Source organism: Equus asinus, chromosome 25 (assembly GCF_041296235.1).
Source record: "Equus asinus isolate D_3611 breed Donkey chromosome 25, EquAss-T2T_v2, whole genome shotgun sequence".
NCBI classification, from domain to species: Eukaryota; Metazoa; Chordata; class Mammalia; order Perissodactyla; family Equidae; genus Equus; species Equus asinus.
The window spans coordinates 22952641-22969405 of record NC_091814.1 but is presented as its reverse complement, the minus strand read 5'-3'; the positions used below and the strand labels follow the sequence as shown (position 1 = coordinate 22969405).

The following is a 16765-nucleotide window of genomic DNA, read 5'->3' as shown; positions in this document are numbered from 1 at the left end:
CATAGGGCAAGGTATGGGGAAAGGCATGGAGCTTCCAAGTCTTTTCTGAGGGCACCACTCTCCCCAAATCTCCACTTGTTCACAAAACCAGAAGCTTGCTGAACTCTGTTCTTCTGGGTTTTCATGGAGGCTTCATTAGAAAGGCATGATTGAATGGCTGTTATTAAAAAGACACAAAATAACAAGTGCTAGAGAGGATGTGAAGAAAAAGAACCCTCATAAGCTGCTGGTGGGAATGTAAATTGGTGCAGCCACTATGAAAAACAGGATGGGAAGTTTGCAAGAAATTAAAAATAGAAATATCATATGATCCAGCCATTCCACTTCTGGGTATTTAACCAAAGAACACAAAAACAGTCATTCAAAAGATATATGCACCCCTCTGTTCACTGCAGCATTATTCACAATAGCCAAGACTTGGAAGCAACCTAAGTTCCCATCAACAGATGAATGGATAAAGAAGATGTGGTATACGTGTACAATGGAATACTACTCATCCATAAAAAAGAGGAAATCATGCCATTTGTGACAACATAGACGGACCTTGAGGGTATTATGATAAGCAAAATAAGTCAAATGAAGAAAGAAAATTGCTATATGAATTCACTCATATGGGGAAGATAAATAAACAAACAAAGACATAGATATGAAGAACAGATTGTGGTTGCCAGAGGGGAAGGGGGCAGGGGGAGGGCAAAAAGGGTTAAGGGGCACATGTGTATGATGACAGATGGCAACTAGACTTCTGTTGGTGAACATGATGCAGTCTATACAGATGTTGAAATATAATGATGTACATATGAAATTTATATAATGTTATAAACTAACGTGACCTCAATTAAAAAAATAAAATAAAGTAAAATTTAAAAGATATGATTGATTAAATCATTAGCCATTGGTTATTGATTCAACTTCTAGCCCCCTCTCCCCTTCTCAAAGGTCAGGAGGTGGGAATGTCCCCCTGGAAACCAGCCCCCATCCTTAGATGTGGTCCAAAAGTCATCTCATTAACATAAACCCAGTGTTGGTGGAAAGGGCCTTGTTACGAATAACAAGACACCCATTTCACTTTTATGGCTTTGAAGAGATTTCGTGTATTGAGGACAGGAGACCAAACAGTATAACAAAAGATGTTCACAGTGCTCTAATCACTCAGGAAATTCTAAGGGTTTTGGGAGCTGTGAGCCAGGAAACATGGACAAAGACAAAATACACATGAGAAGTACATTTTGCTCATTTGAATGACCAAATATATATTTCCTATATATCACAATATCCCAGGTAATGAAAATGTTTTGGAAATGGACAATATTGGTGAGTACAAAACACTGTGAATGTAATTAATGCCACTGAATTGCACAGTTAAAACAGCAAATATTAGGTTATAAAACCACAATATGTAATTGTGGTTGTTTTACCACAGTGAAAAAATACCAAAAAAATGAAAAGAGTGTATAAATAAAAAGTGAAAATTCCAATTCATATTGCACACAAGATTTTGCACTTTGCTCAGAAAAAAGTACATAGAATAAGAATAAAATTAAATAAGGCCTGTTAGTAGGGAGGAGGAAGATCTTACCACGCCTCTGAGAGGAAGGGGAAGTCTCAGTAAGAAGCGGTTTCAATTTATGGCAAAAACGGCAAGAATGTCGCCTGCTTTGAGATCTCCAGCACCGGTCCCTACTCCAGAGAGCATGATCCAGCTGTTCCAGTTTCTCACGCTTGTCTTCTGCCTTGGCCCAGGTAAATGCCGAAGTGGACCACTGTAGTCACCAAGTGACTCTCTGGTTTGCGCAGCTTGCTCAATTACCTCTACAGAGGTGTCTGTCTGACTCTGCCAAGGGACGGGTGGAGCTCACAGTGGCGCCTGATAAACTGCCACCTGCTCTCAACTTAGAATGCTAAATGCCTGAGATGCTTCAGAGTTAGCAACTTCAACTGTGTCTGTATTAAAGGAATTACTGCTGGGGCATGTGAAATGAGGTTTTCTAAGATAAGACTTTTTCAGGTTTATGACGAGCATGTTGTGGTATAAAGAGTACTAAGATTAGGAAAATAAGTCCTCTTACCAAAGTAGCTACTATCTTGCTGTGTAAACTCAGATAGGTTATTTATTCTTCTAGAGCCTCATTATTCTCATCTAAAATATTGAAAATGTTTGGTTCAGTTTAGCCAAAATTTCCGGGTCCAACTAAAACACTAGAAATAGTCCTCTTAGATTTCGCTGACTGTAAAAAAAAAAAAAAAAAAAAAAAAAGAGGACCCACCCATGGGCGAGTGGTTACAGTTCTCTGCTTTGGCAGCCCTGGGTTCATGGGTTCAGATCCTGGATGTAGACAGACTCCACTTATCAGCCATGCTGTGGTGGCATCCCACATACAAAGTAGAGGAGGACTGGTACAGATCTTAGCTCAGGGCTAATATTCCTCAGGCAAAAAAAAAAAAAAAAAGAGTTCTCCAGCTCTCCCTTCCTCTCACACAAATCATGGGCTAGCTAGTCCAGCAGTACTTTATATGATAGAGAGAAAGGAATTAGCTGATCCTCCCTGCTTCTTGTTTCCTGCCCTCCATTACATGGAAAATATGAAGGTTCATGTCATGTTTGGAGAACCACAAGTGGTCCGTTGGGGCCAAAGTAGAAGATTCAGGGACAGATAAGGCAGGAGACAAGATGGGAAAGTTAGCCCAGAAATAGCCCAGGGTAGCAGATTCAAACAGCTAATATTCGTTGAGTGCTTATTCTATTCTAGGTACTTGGCTAAATGCTGTACACGCATTGTATACACAAGTTTCATGACAGCTCTATGAGCCTGTACTATTATTATCCTTATTTCTAAATGAGGAGCTAAGATAATTTAAATAACTTGCCCAGATCTCATTAGCCAACTGGTTGCAAACTCTTGCAATAGTTCTGAGGAAATGACAGTTGAACAACAGGTTAAGAGGAAGGACAGAAGCAAGAGTAATCACAGATGTAGAATTTACTATACTGACTGGCATTGGGAATGAGGGAAAGCAGAATTCATTGTCATTCAATAAATATTCACTGAGAAGGTGAATAAATATTCACGTACTGGAGGCCTGACACTGTTCTAGTTTTTTGGGGATACATCATGAACAAAGCAGGCAAATATTCCTGCCTTTATGGAGTTAACATTTTTGCAGGGGATATAAATAAGTGAAATAGTATATTGGATAGTGGTAAATGATATGGAGGAAATAAATCAAGCAGGGAAAGTGGATATGAAGTATGGTGGGGGGACAGTGAAACTTCAGACAGGGTAGCCAAAGAAGGTGACAAAGTTAGGGTGAGGAGGGAGTAGCCATGGAGAGGAAGGTGAGTTCAACTTTGGACCTACTAATTTTAAGACACTAGCGTGATACTGTTACAGAGCCCTAAGGGACCAGGAACCTGAAGATGTGTCCTTTTGTCGGGAGCCACTCATGCCAATAGAATGAGACTGGGTTCAAAATAGTGGAGCAGAAAACTTGTTGATTGAGAATGGAGGAGGCAGAGCTCATGCTCTAAAACACCTTCTCCTTGAAGGGAAGGTGAGCAGGGTTCTTATGGGATGTGAAGGGGGAGGGGTCTTTTCATCAGTGCTCGGGGTAGGGGCATTTGGGGTATGCATAGGTCTCCCCTTCCTGCAAATGGCACCTTTTACACTCTTTTCCCTTTGCACACGGTGCCCCATTTGCCATCTTGAGCCTCTCTGGTTTGGACCACCAGGTGGTTTGGCCACCTAGCAATGCTCTGCCTTGGTTCCTATAAGCAAGCACAACTTAAAAACAAAGCATTAGACATGTAAAATGTTTTAGGGACTTCTCTGAGTGACAAAATCCCTCCTTTGACTTTGTCCTGCTCCTCATCGTTGAGGGGCAATGGATGAAGTTCCGTCTTCCGTAACTGCTTCCAACTGTCTAGGAGCATCATTATAACGTCCCATAGAGGAGCAGAACTTATCCCTAGCAACTTTTAGATAAGTTGGTTGTCACCAAGTTGGACTCCCAACCTCTCATATCCCTGGGTTAATACTATACAGATTTTAATAGATTCTAGTCTTTTCCTAAGAAAGGAACCCAAACAGTTTAGGATGAAAGGCTCAAAGAGTAGAAGAAGCAGAACAGCCACCAGATGCCAAAAAAAGTGGCAGAAATCAAGTCAGGCAGGGAAGAGCCTGTTTAACCCCATTCTAGATCTGTCTTTTTGGGTCTGGTTGGCCTTTTTCATTTAACCAAGTAACCTCTTTTTGTAGCCTAGTGGCACTATTGATATAGGCACTCCAGGGGGAGCACAAGTCAGGGTGAGGATAAGTATAGTTATGAGACATGACAGAAGGAGGAGTCTCAATACCTCCATGGGGGTGGGATGTCAGCCCACCAGACTTATCTTTGTGTCTCCAGAATAAAAGCTTTGGGTCTGAGAGAGGCTCACAGGAGAAGTCAGGATGCCTTGGAGTTTCCAAGTCTTTGAGTTCAGGCAATCTCTTGACTTAGGTATAGTGTACCCCAGGGGTGACTCCCTGTAATTTTAGGGCAGAGTGAGTGGTTAGAATCACCAGATAAAGTCTGTTCCACTTAGGAGTGAGCTGGTCCTATGGGCTGCCAGGTTTCATGTTTTTAGGTACACCCAATCACCAAGCTAGAAGGGATGGAGGGCCAGGTCCATGGGGCTTGGCAGGACCTGGTTGCCATATGCTGTGAGTGCCTCCACTGTTTCCCCTACCTGAAGGGAATACTCTTGTTGTTCTATGTGCCTCTGGTATTCCCCAGTTAGCTTTTTGACCAGGAGAATTAGAGTGTCACATGACAACTGGCAGGGCCTGATGAGGCCTTGACCAATCAAGTTCTTTATGACAGGGCCATGCCATTTAGGGCATCTTGTCTGACAGGATATTGTTTAATATTTGGGAACTTGTGCCCAAGTTTTAGTTTGGCAGTCTTGGTGTCCACTCAGAGAGCATGTCCCACTCTTCCTTGGGCCCAAAATCAGGGATTTACCTCTGTTAATTCCATTGTTTCCCTTTAAATCTTTTGACTCAGTTGCTTTTGTCAGGAGCAGAATCAGCTGGTGACCAAGGCTAAGGGGACATTTACCTCCAATTGGTCCCCTTTCAAACAAATAGAGACTGCTAATTTATGTAGCAGCTACCTTCCTAGCAAAGGAAGGGCATTCTGGCATGTATAGAGAGGAGTGGGTTAACTGTTTTCTACCTAATTTTTAGCTTAAAGTGTTAGTAAACCTCTTGTTCTCCGGGGCCCCTGATACCTCCACCATATTACATCTCTGGTTAGTAAGTTTGGAGATTTGTAGCCAGATATTTGATGAAACTAGAAGAATTTAAGATCCAGTCCAGTTTACAGGGAGAGAACAAAAACCTCAAAGATAATTAGTAGAACTAGAATCTAATATCCACAATTGTGTATTATAGTTTCTACTGAAACATAACCTTTTTCTCTAAGATCACCCTCATTTTTTACCAAAAATAGCCAACTTAAGACTAATTGGTTTGTAAAATAGGTCTAGTTGCAGTAAACTTGGACCAATTATTTATGTAAGAATAGCAATTGATCATGTAGGCTCCTTTAAATCTGCTTTGCTGAAACATTTTTAAGGAATCTCAGATTGAACTTTAAAGGCCTCTTGCAGGAAAGCAAAGCCAAAGACTTGTCATTAGACTCCACCTGTAATATCTATAGATTTGGGTAGATTCCTCTCTTCTATTGAGGTTCCCAAAAATATCCTGAGGTTCCTTTCACCTGCCAGGGAAGTGACCTTCTTTACTCCCCTGGTAAGTTTTATGGGAACCCTGTAAACAAGGTACCTGGCCAATATTTCCAAGTGGCTTTATTTCATAAAGTCCAATCTTTGTTCCTTAGCTGCCTAGTCATATCTGAGTCTATCTTTCTCTCAAATATGTCATTCCAGTCAAAGCTTTGGTAATATAAACAATGTTTCCAATTGTGTCCTGTTATAAGAAGGACAGATTCTTACTGAACTTAGGCAAATAATTATATTGTCATGAAAATAACAATATTCAATCACTAAGAGTTTCTAAATTCTGGAAGGATCAGGAAGGGAGAAAAATATAAATGTTTCAATTCCACCTACAAAGGTATAATTTACCAAATTGCTATAAATCATAGTTAGCTTAAGAGAAAAAGGTTTCCTTAAACCTGAAAAAGCAACACATAAAAAAAATCAGAAATATTTCAAACAAAAGTTATAAAAATTATAATCATCCTCATCAGTTCATTTAGTCCTGTGTGATCAACTTGAACTTTTGTTAGCAGTTTCATGAAGTCATCAATTTCCCCATTAGAGTTCTGTAATTTCTTACCCAATGCAGTCTTATGATCTGAAAGTTTATAGGAAACCTGTATTCTGGGGTAAGTGCCAGAGTCCTTCCCATGAATCTCTCTGAAGATGAAACATATTTGCAAAAGCATCAGAGTAAAACAACTGTCTATAAATGATGAAAGACTTAAAAATGGCAAATGACAAAAAAACTTGGCTATTTCTGTGACATATCACACTTCAAGATAATAACTAGAATTATGACTGACAACCAAGACAGATCAGAATGTTATATAATTTTTAAACACTTATATCAATAACATTTACCAACATAATATCATAGGTTCCTATGAAACAATGCTTAGTGATCCATTTAACCATGATAACAATTAAAGATTTTCAGGCAAATGCAGAAAATTAAATAGTTGTAAGAAAAACCTTAGCACCTATGATTAAAGACATGATAAAAATAATACGGGAAATTTATTTTGATGAAACATAGAATTACTACCCTTCTGGTAGACTACTCAAAGAAAAAAAAACCTTTCATAATCTCTTTATCAAGAGCAGACTAAAAGTTCAAGAAAATTATCCTATTAAGAGAGGGAAAAAACCCAAATTCTAGTTTTGCACCAATTTACTTTTGATATTAAAACTCACTTACTAAATTAGATTTACTTCAATCTTAGCCAATTTAACCGTGCATAAAACCCTTTTCTCAGGGTTCCTCTTCAACAAACCTCTACAACTTTCTTTTTACATTCAGAATTCGTCCCATGCCTTCTTTCTTCCCTCCTAGTACATCAGGACAAATTTATCTTTCTTAACAAAACAAACAAAAACATTTCCATTTTTTATACGTTCTTTACTGAAAATATATATCTTACTTTCCTTAAGTACAACAATGTTTTCCTTAGTAAATTTCAGTAACTTTAATCACATATTAGAATTTTTAACTTTCATAAACTTTAATTTTTAGTGAAAACTGACAAATAAGCAATTATAAACTATTTCTTATGTTGGCATTCTGTGGGTTGGCAAGTTTATAAACACTTTTCATAATTTCTAGAAACATGTTACTTCATAGTACAATTTTTAATAAAATATCAGAAATGTTTACTAAGAGACCCAAATATATTTTAGTTTGTCTAATAAGAAGCCAAAGGTAGGGGCTGGCCTGGTGGGATAGTAGTTAAGTTCACAAGCTCTGCTTCAGCAGCCCAGAGTTTGTGGGTTCAGATCCAGGCATGGACCTACACTTTGCTCATCAAGCCATGCTGTTCCACATATTAAATAGATGAAGATCGGCACAGATGTTAGCTCAGTGACAATCTTCCTCAAGCAGAAAGAGGAAGATTGGCAACAGATGTTAGCTCAGGGTCCAACTTCCTCACCAAAAAAAAAAAAAGAAGAAGCCAAAAGTAGATAAACTTAGACACATTTGGTAATAATGTTTCAATATTTTATCTTATTTGAAAATGTCCTAGATATTCAATGAATTTTTTATCATTTAATTTCACCTAGCAAAACTTCAAAGTTTCAAGTTACCGAAGAGATTTTGGAAGTTATTTTAAACATATATGCTATAATGTATAATTATTGCTAATAAGTTTGCCCAAAAATCTTTATCTTTTTCACATCTATTTAGTTTACTTATTCCCAGTAATTATTTAGATTGCCTATAAAATTTCATGAGACATTAGACAAAATTAGCTATAATTTTAAGTTATTTTTGCTAACCAGTTTTATAACAGAGATAACATGAGCTAATTTTGAGGACATGCCTATTTTAATCAAACTGAAAAACTTACATAAATTTTATTTCCCAAAGATTATTTCATATCACATTAATGCGAAAGACATTTTGATTACTTTCTATCACATTTAGAAATAATTTATGTAAGCATTTACTTTAAGCCAATTAAACAGAGCTCTTAATTTTGGCCATACCATTCATAGGTAGAAAAATATCTCATATTTACAACATTATATTATATTATATATATATATGTTATGTATATATAGACATACACATAAACAACAGATAGATGCAACAAAAATTTTATAGCCTGTTTAAAAATTTTTCCTTAGATCTTTGGGCAAGGGTGATTTCATAGCAATCTACATCTCCAAAAGCTTCTTTCTCTGTTTTCTTCCCTCCCACCCCTTTTCTTTCAATCTTAGGAATTTGGGATAGTCTAGATAATAGCTCCCAGAAAGGTCACACATTTTTGAGATTAATAGGGCGGGTGAGTTACTTATCAAAGGACTATCAGGATTAAATATCAGCTTCTAATTTGGCCAAATTTCTGATCATAAGTTACTAAATCCTTTAAAATATCTTGTCAAGTTTCAGCTGGGACAAGCAGTAACTATTTCTGACAGCATTAAACTCTATTAATTTTTTTATTTTTAGTTTCCCCTTGACTGTTTAAGGGTAGCAGTTTCCCAGAAAATCTCTCAGAGTCTTGTTAATCCTGAGAGGGGCTCATATTGGGTCCTCCCTTGAAGGTAGATTATGGAGGTGTCTGTAAAAGCCATGATTTAATAAGTGCACTTCTTAAATGATCTTACCTAATTGGAACATTCCTTCTAATAGCCAATGTACAAGTTTTGGAGGCTCAAAGGTGCCCCAAAGTGGCCACTATAATTTTAAATTATCCCAGGTTATATTAATCCAAAGATTGTTTTCCTTTTGAAGTAAGGATGCTTTTAATAGCTGTTTTTCGAGTCAGTTTGACTATTTTAAAGCGAGAGCTCCTTTACCATGCTTAATTAACATTGCCTGAAAGGTGGATTTATATGTCCTCACAACATCAGGCAAAGGAAACGTTTCCCAGTGAGACACAACATTTATCCCTACAACATAATTTAAAATACAATCAACCATAAGAAATGCAATGACTTTTATATAAAGCCCATCATTCCCAGCTGGTCATATTGGAAGCTTAGTACAAAGACAAAAACAAAATAAAAACTCTGAACAGCTGTTCTTACCTCCTTCTATTTCCTCCTCGAAACCTCCTGCTGAGGTGTCTCGGCCACAAGGGTTGGGCACTCCCAACTGTGACCTGGGTGATGAGGCATTCTTGATCCCTGGCCCAGTTTGTCCCTCATGGACTGGTACTGGTGCTCCGGGGAGGGGCTCCATTAAGGGACAGATGAAATCATTCCCAGGGAGGCTCCCTCAGTTCTTTCCTGGGGAGATTCCCCTCTGCTTCCTCAGTCCTGCATGCATGCACACACCCTGTTCTGATGCTAAAACAAAGGTAGACTTTATTTTGGCTCACAGGAGATCCCCCTTGACACAAACAAATTGGCAGAAGACAAAAATCCAAGTATGGCCTCAAGTGCTGTTTGGTAAGAGTCAGTTGGAAGAGTCCTGTGGCCACGCACGAGGCAGGACAGGCCTAGTCCCCATCCCATTCAAAAGCCTCTGGCAACATAGGTGATTCATTGAGGGATGAATTACCACAGTCCGTTGCTTCACTCATTGGGAGCTGAGAGGCTGAAATCAAGGAGAGAAGCCAGTGACCATTCCAGTCCCAGCAGGGTTGTCATATTTGTTACCAAGCCCAAAGGGACCAGGGACCCACATGTGAGTCCTTTTGCCCAGAGCCACTCTCGCCAATAGAATGAGACTGGGTTCGTAATAGCAGAGCAGAAACTTTACTCATTGATCAATGAAAGGAGGACGCAGAGTTCATGAGCTAAAACACCTTCTCCCCAAAGGGAAGGTGAGCAGAGTTCTTATGGGATGTGAAAGGGGAGGGGCCTTCCAGTCATCATTCATGGGGGGAGGCTTTTCAGCATGCGCAGATCTCCCCTTTTTGCGCACAGCACCTTTTGCACACATTTCCCTTTGCGCAAGGCACCACATCACCCGCCATCTTGGACTTCTCTGGAATGGACCAGTTCTGTGGTCTGGCCGCCTAGCAGTGTTCTGCCTTGGTTCCTATAAGCACCGTAACTTCAAAACAAAGTATTAGACATGCAAAATGTTTCGGGGACTTTTCTGGGTGACGATATCCATGAAGAGATTTCCTGGAAGCAGCTGGAAATTTAGGACTGGAGGTAGGGACGAGGCTGGAGGCTTGGAAGTCACAGCAAGAAATAAGTGAAGCTAAGGAGAAGAGTGGAAGAAGGGTCTAACCTTGGGAAATATGTATGAGAAGTAGCAAGGAGGAAAATTCATTTCTACATTCAAGAGCCACTATCTAGCCTGGGAGCAGAGACCCATGTCTTTGCCTCACTTTTACCTCCTTGCAAAATTGAACCCATCTCTAGAATTAAATATTCTGAATGTTAAATTACCCTGACCGTGTGAAATATACACTACTCTTATCCCCACTTCAAGGAAGAGGAAGTAAGCCACAGACACTTATGTGACTTGCTTAATGTCACACATTTGAGGGGATGAGGAGACTGTGGGTAGCACAGAAAAAGAAACATGCTTGCATGTGTTTGCAGGTATTCTGAGGCCCCGAGGAGGGCAGTGACTGCCAGGGTTGGGAATCGGGGATCCTATCTCCAGAGTCTGTGGTCATAACCACTTCACTATGCTACTTAGTTTACACATAGGTACATATTCACATGAATGTATATATAATTACAAAATGTGATGATAGGATGAAAATAAGCAGGGTACCATGGGAGAGGAAAACAAGATAATCTTCTTTGCGTGGGGTGACATGGAAATAATTCTCTGGAAAAGTAGCATCTCATATGATATTTAAAGGGTGTGAGAAGTCACACAGGAGAGAAGTCTAATGAAGAAGCCTTCTAGGCAGAGGGAATCACATGTGCAAAACCCCTGGTCCAGGGAAGAGTCTGGAGTGATTGAGGATGGGAAAGAAAACTACTGTGGCACAAATGAAATGAATCTTGAAAACAAGCATGAAGGAAGATTACTCATGCCAACCTACGTTCTTTCAAGTGGGTCAGACACCATAACTTGCTCCTTTTAGAAAATTTAGCTGAAAAGATAAATCATGTAGAGAAATAATCCCAATAGGTACAACTGAAATCAGGCATCATCATGCCCCAGAGAAAGTGAATCTCATTTGTTTCTCCATTTTATTCTTTCTAGATGGGAACTTGTCCAACGTTAATGTACATATGAATTACTAGGGAGTCCTATCATAATGATGATTCTGGGAATGGAGACTAAGATTCTGCATTTATAACAAGCCCCCAGGTAACCCAAATGCTGCTCCATGGATCACACTTTGAGTAGCAAGGCTCTAGACTTCATGGGACCAGTCATAATGAGGTTGGAAGGAGGAAAAATAGGAACTAATTCTTTGAGTGTGTTTTCAAGAAGCAGATACAGGTATCAGTGTCCAGGAAAGAGCAGTGGTTGGAAACATAGGCAGAGCCAGTACATGTGGGCTAGCCAAATGACTCAGAGGCTTTGAGTCAAAACCTTGTAGGCTCTTCTGCTAAGAGATTGTACTCCAGTGACTCCTCTTCCCCTGAGCAGCATTATCTACTTCTTATCAACCACCCACACCTTCTATGCTTCTTATTGCTCACCACAAGCAGAGAGTTGTTCTACATTTTGTCATTATCCTCAAGGACAACTGTGTCTTTCTACCTCTCAGAATCTGCTGTCTGTCCCCACTGTGACCCTCAGACTTCCACGCCTCTCAGTTTTCAGTCTCTCACTCTAGGTCTAGCCTCAGTTGTGTCTCCATCCACACTCACTCAGTCTCCATCCACACTCCATCCACACTTTCTTCTTTTTTATTAAGGTGAAATTCACAAAACATAAAATAATTTTAAAGTGTACAATTCAGTGACATTTAGTACATTTACGATGCTGTGCAACCACCACTTCTATTAACCAAGATTTTCATCACCCCAAAATAAAATTCTGCACCCATTAAGCAATCACTTACCATTTCTCCCTCCCTCCCAGACCCCAGCAAACACCAATCTGCTTTCTGTCTCTATGGGTTTACCTATTCTGGATATTTCATATAAATGAAATCATACAATATGTGACTTTCTGTGTCTGACTTCTTTCACTCAGCTCAATGTTTTTGAGGTTCATTCATGTTGTATCATTTATCAGTATTTCATTCCTTTTTATGGCTGAATAATATTCCATTCTATGTATGTACTACATTTCATTTATCCATTCATCTATTGATGAACATTTGTGTTGTTTCTACCTTTTGGCTCTTGTAAATCGTGCTGCTATGAAGATCTGTGTACAAGTATTTGTTACAATACCTGTTTTCAATTCTTCTGAGTATATATCTAGGAATGGAATTACTGAATCATATAATATTATGCTTAATTTTTTGATGAATCACTAAATAGTTTTCCACAAAGGCTGTTCCAGTTTATGTTCTCACCAGCAATGTGTAAGTGTTCTAAATTCTCCACATCCTTACCAAGACTTACTTCAAGATTATTATTTTTTATCATTATTGTTCTTATCACTATCCTAGTAGGTGTAAAGGTATCTCATTGTGGTTTGAATTTGCATTTCCCTAATACTAATGATGTTGTGCATCTTTTCCTGTGCGTATTAGCCATTTCTAAGTCTTCTTTGGAGAAATGTTTGTTCAAGTCCTTTGCCCACTTTTAATTGGATTGTTTATCTTTTTGTTGTTGAGCTATGAGTTCTTTAAATATTCTGAATACTAGACTCTTATCAAATATTTGATGTACAGATGTTTTCTCCCATTCTGTAGATTGTCTTTCCATTTTCTTGATAATGTCCTTTGATGCACAAAAGGTTTTAAGTTTGGTGAAGTCCAATTTATCTATTTTTTTTGTGGGCTCTTCATGCTTTTGGTGTCATATCTAAGCATCCATTGCTAAACCCAAGGTCATGAAGATTTACTCTTATGTTTTCTTCTAAGAGTTTTATAATTTTTGCTCTCATAATTAGGTCATTGTAACATTTTGAGTTAATGATTTTTGTATAGGTGTGAGGTAGGGGTCCAACTTCACTCTTTCCTATGTAGATATCTAGTTGTCCCAGCACCATTTGTTGAAGCAACTATTCTTTCCCCATTGAATGATCATGGCATGCTTGTCAAAAATTAATTGTCCATAAACATGCGGATTTATTTATGGATTCTCTATTCAATTCTATATAGACATCTAGGTATCTATTCTTATGCCAGCACCACAGTGTTTTGATTATTATAGCTATGTAAGTTTTGAAATTGGGAAGTGTGAGTCCTCCAACTTTTTCTTTTTCAGTATTGTTTTGGCTATTGGGGGCTCCTTACAATTCCATATGAATTTGAGGATTGACTTTTTCATTTCTGAAAAAAAAGTCAGAAAGTTCATTGGAATTTTGATAGAGATTTCATTAAATCTGTAGATTCCTTTAGGTAGTATTGCCATCCTAATATTAAGCCTTCCAATCCATGAACATAGGATGTCTTTCCACTTACTTAGGTATTCTTTAATTTCTTTTAGAAATGTTTTATAGTTTTCAGTGTATAAATCTTTAATTTCCTTGGTTAAATGATCCTAGATATTTTATTCTTTTGGATGTTATTCTAAATGGAATTGTTTTTTTAATTTCCTTTTCAAATTGTTCATTTCTAGTGTGTAGGAATACAATTGATTTTTGTATATTGATTCTGTATCCTGTAACATTGCTGATTTATTTATTAGCTCTGATGATTTTGTGTGTGTGTGGATTCTTTAGGATTTTCTGTCTGTAAGATCATGTCATCTATGAATGGGAGTAGTTTCACTTCTTCCTTTTTATTTCTTTTCCTTTCTTTTCTTTTTTTAATTTTCATTTCTTTTATTTCTTCCATTTTATTTCTTTTTCTAGCCTAATTGTTCTAGCTAGAACTTCCAGTAAAATGTTGAATAGAAGTGGTGAAGTCAAACATTGTTGTCTTTTTCTTAGGTGGAAGGCTTTCAGTCTTTCATCCGTGAATAGAATGTTAACTATGGGGTTTTCAAACTGCATTTTATGAAGGTGAGGAAGTTCCCTTCTATCACTAGATTCTTAAGTGTGAAAGGGAAGTGGATTTTGTTAAATGCTTTTTCTGTATCACTTGAGATGATCATATGTCTTTTTCCCTTCATTCTATTAATTTGGTGTATTGCATTGATTGATTTTCGTATGTTGAGCCCCTCTTGCATTCCTGGGATACATACCTCTTGGTCATGGTGTATAATCCTTTTAATGTACTGCTGGATTCAGTTTGTTAGTATTTTGTTAAGTATTTTTGCATCAATATTCATCAGGGATATTGGTTTGTAATTTTCTTTTTTGTGTGATGTCTTTGGCTTTGGTTTCAAGGTAATGTTGGCCTCAAAAGATGAATTAAAATGTTTTCTTCTCTTCTATTTTTGTAAAATGTTTGAGAAGAATTAGCGTTAATTATTCTTTAATAATGGGTAGAATTCTTTGCCAGGAGGTTTTTTGTTGTTGTTGGTTTCATTGTTGTTTTTTTTTTTTTTTTTTTGGTAAGGAAGATTGGCCCTGAGGTAACATCTGTGCCTCTTTTCCTCTATTTTGCATGTGGGATGCTGTCACATCATGGCTTGACAAGCAGTGTAGGCCCACATCCAGGACCTGAACCCACAAACCCCAGGCCACTGAAGCAAACTGCACAAACCTAACCACTATGTCACCAGGCTGGCCCGTGCCAGGAAGTTTTTGATTACTGATTCAACGTCTTTACTTCTTATAGGTCCTCTCCGCTTTTCCATTTCTTCTTAAGTAAGTCTTGATAATTTGTTACTAGAAATTTGTCTATTTCATCTAGGTTACTTACTTTGTTGCCAGACAGTTATTCATAGCATTCTTTTATAATCACTGTTTATTTCTATGAGTTCTGCAGTAACATCCACTCTTTCACTTCCAATTTTAGTGGTTTGAGTCTTCTCTTATTTTCTTAATTATTTAGCTAAATGTGTGTCAATTTTGTTGATCTTTTCAAAGAATCAAGGTTTGGTTTTGTTGATTTTCTCTATTGGTTTTTTACTCTCTATTTTGGTTATTTCTGCTCTAATCTTTGGTATCTCCTTTCTTCTGGGGCTTGGGATTATTTTGCTCTTCTTTTTCTACGGTATAAATTTAGCTTATTGACTTGAGATTTTTCTTTTTTAATGTAGGCTATAAATTTCCCTCTAAGCATTGCTTCTGTTGCATCCTGTAAGGTTGGTATGTTGTACTTTCATTTTCACTTGTCTTTCTCAAGATTCTGCCCTATGTCTCTCTTCTCTTCTTTATGAAATCTCTGGAGAAATCAGCCCTTACCCTGCTTCTGAACATGTTTCATACTGAGCTGATACAGCCTACTGCAGTCATGTGCTGCATAACCACATTGCGGTCAATGACAGATGACATATATGACAGTGGTCCCATAAGATTAGTACCATATAGCCTAGAGGTGTACTAGGCTATACCATCTGGGTTTGTGTAACATCACTCTGTGATGTTCCCAAAACAATGAAATTGCCTAATGACACATTTCTTAGAACATATCCCATTGTTAAGCAACACATGACTGTATATCCCTCATTCCTACCAACAGGCTTAAGCCAGTCCCCTAAGTTAGAAATCCCAAAGTTTCTCTGATTTTTATTTCTTTTTTGCAGGATCAACTCAATCCTACCTTTTCCTCTGTTTCCTAAAATACTGCTTTCTTTATATCTTCCCATTTCTCAAAAATATTACGTGTTTCCTAATAACTTTCAAAAATACATTCCTCCAGTAATCAATCAAGACACTTCACATTCTAATCTCAATCTACTTAGCATTCACTGAGCTCCCTGGGCCAGGTTCTGGGGGCATCAAGAGCTGACTAAGACATTATTTATGCTCCCAGAAGCACATCATCTAATGGATGAAATATGTAAACAATCGTACCCAAATGTCTGCTGACTCAACATCCTCACTAGAAGATGGACAGGACCTCAGCACCACCTCCTTGTTCCAAGTGGTCCCCCAGGGACTTATAAAGGCCCCCCAAAGGGATGCTTCCCATAGGCCCCCAAAGCAGCCTCCAGTCACAGTCATGAGGCATCCTCCTAATTCTTAATCTCCTCTTCTGGTTCTAGTCTGCCACATCTGCTGCCAGCAGAACTACTTACAGAAGGCCTCAATGCCCTGCCTAACCCAAGAACATCAATATGCATGCCCAGGACATTCCCAAAGCATCAGTGCTGATTCCAGGCAGGGTAGAGAAAAGGGCCTCCTTGTGCCCCGTGGGACACATCTCATCACTTGGGCCCCAAGCAGCTCAGCTTGTGTCCAAAGTCTCACAGAGGAGATTTTTGAACATTTTCAGTAATTTCTGACCTCTTCCCTAAGCAAAATGGCTCAAATCCTTTTTTTTTCCTTACACCTGCAAGAAACTATTTCCACCATCTCCTTCTCTTCCTTCTGCCACCTTCTCCTCTTCTCCCACCACAAACTCCTTTCTCCTCTCCTGGTACCAATGCAAATCCCCCACAAATACAAGCAGAGGCAAA

General features: G+C 38.4%; 1 protein-coding gene across 4 annotated transcripts in view; it reads left to right on the top strand.

The window, feature by feature from the left end:
* The first annotated feature begins 1585 nt into the window (after nt 1–1585).
* The window catches only part of SLAMF6 (SLAM family member 6), a 70756-nt gene continuing 55576 nt past the window's right edge, over nt 1586–16765 (top strand). For all 4 annotated transcript variants that reach the window (XM_014848360.3, XM_044758252.2, XM_014848358.3 and 1 more), the window contains exon 1: nt 1586–1743. In XM_014848360.3, coding sequence (XP_014703846.1) covers nt 1629–1743 — 115 coding nt within the window. In that variant the 5' untranslated portion in view covers nt 1586–1628. The remainder of the gene's footprint in view (nt 1744–16765) is intronic.